Raw genomic sequence first — 6,000 nt, 5'->3', positions numbered from 1 at the left:
TCGTTCTCCTGGGCGTGCATATTTTTTTACTCTGACTCCCCCCTTTCGCTGAATTACAGGGTCGGACCAGGAGATTGACCAATACAATTCCACCCCCTTACTATTATCAACTGGTGTTCCACAGGGATCAATTGTAGGTCCAATTCTTTTCAGTCTATATTTTAATGATTTACCATCTGTGTGTAAGAACTGTGACACTTTGATGTATGCAGATGACACTGCTATCTTGGCTTATGGAAAAACCACCGAGGAAGTTGCCGCAAAACTAACTGAGGCCATGTTACTGATCTCAACCTGGCTTGAGCAATCCTGTCTGCAAATGAACATATCTAAAACTGTTACCATGTTTTTTTCAAAAAACAACCTCATAAATATAGAACCCGGAAATTTTAATATCTGGAGAAAGATTACAGGTCATCACTGAATATAAATATTTAGGTTTACATATAGAATAGCATCTCAATTTCAAAACTCATATCCAAAAGTTCGTAATAGGAATTAAGTTTAGTTTAGCAAACTTCAGATTCATTAGAGATTTTCTTTCAACTGAAGCTGCTAAATTATATTTTTTTTCCATGATTTTATCCCATATAACATATTGTCTAATAAGTTGGTCCAATACTCACTCTACTACATTAAAACCATTAGAAACATTATATAAACAAGCATTAAAAATACTGGATAAAAAACCATACCATTACCATCACTGTAGTATTCTGAGGAAATATCAGTTACTTACCTGGAACAATCTTATCAAGTTCAAAAACATCTGTTTAATTTATAAAATCAGACATAGTTTAGCACCACCTCCACTATGTGACTTTGTACAGTTCAGATCCAGTGAGATCAGGGTAACCAGAGGGGCAGTGAGGAAAGACTGCATCATCCCCCGGAGAAAAACAGCCTTTGGTCAGGCTGTCTTCTCCGAAAGAGCATCTTAGCAATGGAACACAGTGCCAGAAACCATCAGGGACTCTTTGTCATTCTCTTCATTCAAAAAGAATGCAAAAAAATGGCTTGTAGAGAGCCAAATTTGTGGGCACTAATGTTTTCTGTGTGTATTTAAATAATTTTACTATTAATTTTTAATCATTTTACATGAATTTCATTTCTTAACCATAATGTTTTTATGTAATTGGTATTGTAATTTAATCTTGTGATTTTATAATTGTGTTTATTTTTAAGGTTGCCTTTTTAATATCTGGCTGAGGGACTTCCGATGAAAATGAGCACTCCTTAGCTAACTCGGGTATATTTACATTGTTTTAATGTTGATTAATGTACACTGTCCCCTTTCAAATAAACAATAAATGAAATGAAATGAGATGGCGCTTCTCTTTAGATCTTAATTTCCACAAATCATGACAGAAAGAATATTTTAGTACAAAGATTGATGTTTAAAAATGAATTGTAGAAAACCAGCCAAGGGCCCATCAAGGAAATTGGGTAAGTTTTGAATGGCTACGGCTGTAGAAGAAGTAAAGAGAGACCTGAGCAAGACAGCCGCAACTTTGAGGTTGATATAACTAATTAAACACATTAAAACTCTCCAAAATCTCCCACATAAAACATCTACACACTGACATGATTAATAGCAATGATTTTACAAGGATTTGAAACTCATTGAGCGTCACTGGGGCTTTAATGCAAGTTCAGACTGTGATTGCTCCCAGGCAGTGGGTCAACAACAGACTGCAGAACATCCATAAATCAGTGATTAAAACCTCCTTGCTTTACAGTTAAAAGACTTGTTAAATGTAATGAAGGAGAACCGATAATAGTTTCATAGATGAAAACATACCAGTAAGTGAGGCATCAAGCAGAGGGTGAGGGCTGGTTTACTTTGGAGTCGAGATCAAAATGGTGGGTAAGTAGTAAATAGCTGACAATTCATCTTACTGCCCCATGGTACACATGATCAAGTCACTAAAGCAGAAGCATTTATTCACATCTCTATAGTCAATAGCAGGGAGGAAGGTTTTGGCCACTAATTTTCTTTTTAGACTATAAGAAAAACAGCATGTTATTTCTTTAATAAAATCCTAACAGAAGTTTCAAGATAGAGATTCTGGTCCTCAAAAGATATTGATCATCGATTAAAAATCCGAAATATTTAAAACTGGACACCAACTCAATTTGCTGTCTTTTTCTTATTAAATATTTTTTTCTGTCAGTTATGCTGTCCTGTTTGCTGAAGTAGTAAAATAAATAAATAAATAAATAAATAAATACATTTGGTTATGTCTCCATTGAGTATAAGTAGAAGATGACAAAGCTGTTCCTGCACTTAAAAAGGCCATATTGGTGCTAAGAAGTATATGACAATGTCATCAGCATGAAAATGAAAAAATAAATCTCCAAAAAAACATCCAACTTACAGTATTAGCTTACCTGCCATAAATGTTTTTTATTTTATTTTAATGTTGTTAGCAGTAAAATGTTGCTTTGACATTCAAAAATGATGATTTATCATTGCTACAGGTGGATAATAAGGAGGTACATTTTATTGTGTAACCTTTTAAAAAGATTTAACATTTCAGGAGTAGTTTTAATATTTAAGCATAAATATTATTATTGTATTTTTTTTAACAATGCTTTTCATGATTAACTTGAATGAATAAAATGCACTGAACTTATGTTAAATGAGAAATGTTGCATGAACACAAGATTTGCTATATTAATGCTATAGATAGATAGATAGATAGATAGATAGATAGATAGATAGATAGATAGATAGATAGATAGATAGATAGATAGATAGATAGATAGATAGATAGATAGATAGATAGATAGATACTGGTTTCATGTATGATCTGGAAAAAGAAAAAAACAGAGAAGGGTTTTCTTCTTCATCGATAAGATGTTTTTGGGGCGTTCAGGTTGAGCAGTATAGAGGCTGTAGTCCTTGGCGCGGCTGACCTGGGTTCAAATCCGACCTGTGGTCCTTTGCCGTGTGTCTCTCCCCCTCTCTCATAACCCTTTCCTGTCAGCCTACTTTAGAGAAACAAAAAATAATAATAATACATTTTTGAATGATCTATTTTGATCCTTACAATACGGACATTTGCCTGCAATGTTCTGTTTTTCATAATATGTATTTTTCAAATAGCAAACAATACTTATTAAACATTTAAGTATCATTTTTACCAATTCATGTTTTTATGCATGAATAATTTATTCCACTATATATTTTATACTATATACTATAAAATACTATTTGAAATATACTATTCACTATGATCATCCACTCAACATTTGCATACTCCCTCCAGAATGCTGGGTGTTTCACTAGTGATTAATTATATTAAATATAGCTAATCATGGGGCGCTGTTAAGACCAAAAATGGTCTAGACCTGCACATACTATTATATGTTTCTTAACTGTTTAACCTAGCTTTTGATCAGTTCTATAGTGACCTGAGCCCTTATTGCTTTTGTGATGAATGAATTTCCTCAGGTAACATCTAGACAAATAGGTGGGAAAATCGCTCGGTGTGACCACTACATACTGGTAGTGATTTGATTCACTACCAGTAGTGTATGAAAACTCCGTTAGATGTTTAAAGCTTGGAACAAAACCCCAACACCTTTGTTTATAGATTTTCGAGATCTGCCTGTTTTCAGTGTAGTCCTGTTTCTCTGGCTGTGACTGAGTGGATGTGCTCTCTTCATCCTCTGACCTGGGAGCTGGATCAGCTCGTCTGCCTGGCTGTGTGTTTCCTGGATGGGAAACTGGTTGACAGTTGCCCTCTGTATCTATGCTTCTTTTTCTGTCTGCTTCTGTCTCCTTGAACCCCAGTCAGCCTCAGCAGATGGCCGCTCACATTGAGCCTGGTTCTGCTGGAGGTTTCATCCTGTTAAACGGGAGTTTTTCCTCTCCACTGTCGCTACAGTCATGCTTAGTGTGAGGGATTGCCCTCTAGTCAATGAGTCCATGCAATCAGCTGGTTTTCCTTAGGTACAAAACTTTGAATCAGTCTGACTGGATGATCTGGTTGAACTGTAAAGTGCCTTGAGATGACATAATGTGAATTGTCGCTATAGAAATAAACTGAATTGAAAACTGAATGAACTAACTCTGCTTTTAAACGTTTCTCTGCTTTATTCTCCTGCCTTATTCTCTTTTTTGAAATATACAATTTCATTTGAAGGCAGTTATTGTCACTAGAATCTTATAGAATTTTGTAGCAACAATAGATAAAGGAGGTGAAAATATTGTTGTTTTTTTCGTTTGTTTTGTTTTAATCAGTGATTTTTTTTTTAAAACCTTGCAGCAATTTCCATTGAGCTTCTGCACAAAACCCCATTTTAATAAATCAAAGCTTGAGATCGTGACTTTAAAAAAATAGCAAAATAAAGAGGGAGCGGTTGGGTTTGCAAAGGACTGTTCTGGGTTATCTGACTAAATGCGATCATTAGAGCAAATCACTTCTAATAATCAGGGATCATTATTGAGGCAAAGGCTGATGCTTAATGTTTATTAATGTTTATTATTAATGAATGGATCCTTTAGTGGATGTTTGGCTGAGATGATGCGTTAACTAAAGGTAAATGGATTGAAAAATGAGCGACAGAGAGTGAGCAGGAGGGGAGGGGAGGTACAGGAGGAGCAGGGAGGAGGGAGGGAGGGGAGGCATACAGAGCCAGCAGAGGGAGGCTGGACCGGGAACAATAGAGAGGAACGAAGCCAGTCCTGAAACAGCAAACAAACCGAAAGAAAAGGAGCCCAGAGAGGCTGATGGAGGCAGAGGAGGACATGTGAAGAGCGAACCGGGCCGGGCTTCGCTTTTCTTTCTCTCTCCCTGGATTATATTCAACCGGATTCAGGCATGAACCCCGCAGAGGCGGCCGAGGAGGCGCCCAGCGACCCCGACACTGATGCCTTCTACAAAACAGGTAAGATCAGCGCGAAACAGAAACAAAGCATCTGCTTTACATGTCAGGAGGCTCCTGGAGGAGCGGCAGGAGCCGGAGAGCGGCGGGCGGGAGGAGCAGGGGATGCAGACAGGAGCAGGGAGCCGCTCCGGGCACCGGTAGAGGGGGGGTGGGGGGGTCACCCCAACCCCACAATAAAAACAGATCAGCTTTAACATGCAAACAGCAGCCCTGCACAGGGAGGGTCTGTTTCTGATGCTGCTGAGGGTCTCTGCAGGAGGAGCTGCAATAATGGAGCAGTGACATCAGAGAAGCAGCTGAAAATGTCAGGAGAAGCTGTCCAGCATGGGGGGTGTCTCTGGAAAACACAGATAAATGAAGAGTATTTAACCGATCAGCATTCAGACTGTTGCTGGGAGGATGAGGAGGAGGTGAGGATGGAGACTGGGAGAAATGGTTCAGGATTCAGATTTGCAGAAATGAAGACAACCAGTTTGGGGGTGGGGGGGGTCTGCAGCCGCTGACTCAGATAAGTCAATTAGCAGAGAATCCCTTTCATTGATTGAGTCAGTTAAAGAGCACAACCTTTGTGATCCAACCTCAGCATCTCTTCCCTCCATCTCTCACTTTCTCCACTTTTTTTTTTTTAATCTAGCAATAACCGATTATAGATGAGAGAAAAAGTTGTTCCTTATTTGAATGCAGTTATCAGCCCTGTTGGAAGCTGGTGTGTGAGAAGAGATGATGATCAGGTGACCCCCCCCCTTTCTCTGGGTTATAAGGAAACTCTACATGTTGGGGTTTACAATCCTGCAGCTGTAATAAAGGGCGACACACCCTGAATCTGACTGGAGCAGAGCTTCATGTTCCTTTTTTCCACCATGGTTGCTGTCAGCTGGACCAGTTTTTTCAGGTGTTGGTTGACTTGCATGGCAGAAGATGGAAAGGTGAGCTCAGAAAAATGAGATCTGCTAAAAAGTAAAATCAATGAGCCAGACGTCTCTGTAGGGATGCATTCATGGTTTTCTGTAAATGTATTTAGTTTTCATAATGTGTAGGATTCTTTAGGATATAAAAAGAGAAAGATGGGAGTTTATGTGAGTGTTTTCTTTTTTTTCTCCAATG

General features: G+C 38.3%; 1 protein-coding gene across 3 annotated transcripts in view; it reads left to right on the top strand.

The window, feature by feature from the left end:
• The first annotated feature begins 4,629 nt into the window (after positions 1-4,629).
• kalrna (kalirin RhoGEF kinase a) overlaps positions 4,630-6,000 on the top strand; it is a 285,539-nt gene continuing 284,168 nt past the window's right edge. For all 3 annotated transcript variants that reach the window (XM_038301435.1, XM_038301434.1, XM_038301436.1), the window contains exon 1: positions 4,630-4,896. In XM_038301435.1, coding sequence (XP_038157363.1) covers positions 4,830-4,896 — 67 coding nt within the window. In that variant the 5' untranslated portion in view covers positions 4,630-4,829. The remainder of the gene's footprint in view (positions 4,897-6,000) is intronic.

This window comes from Cyprinodon tularosa, unplaced genomic scaffold (genome assembly GCF_016077235.1).
Source record: "Cyprinodon tularosa strain WSP-4 unplaced genomic scaffold, ASM1607723v1 ctg467, whole genome shotgun sequence".
In the NCBI taxonomy this organism is placed as follows: domain Eukaryota; kingdom Metazoa; phylum Chordata; class Actinopteri; order Cyprinodontiformes; family Cyprinodontidae; genus Cyprinodon; species Cyprinodon tularosa.
This window is presented reverse-complemented; position numbering and strand designations above follow the sequence as displayed.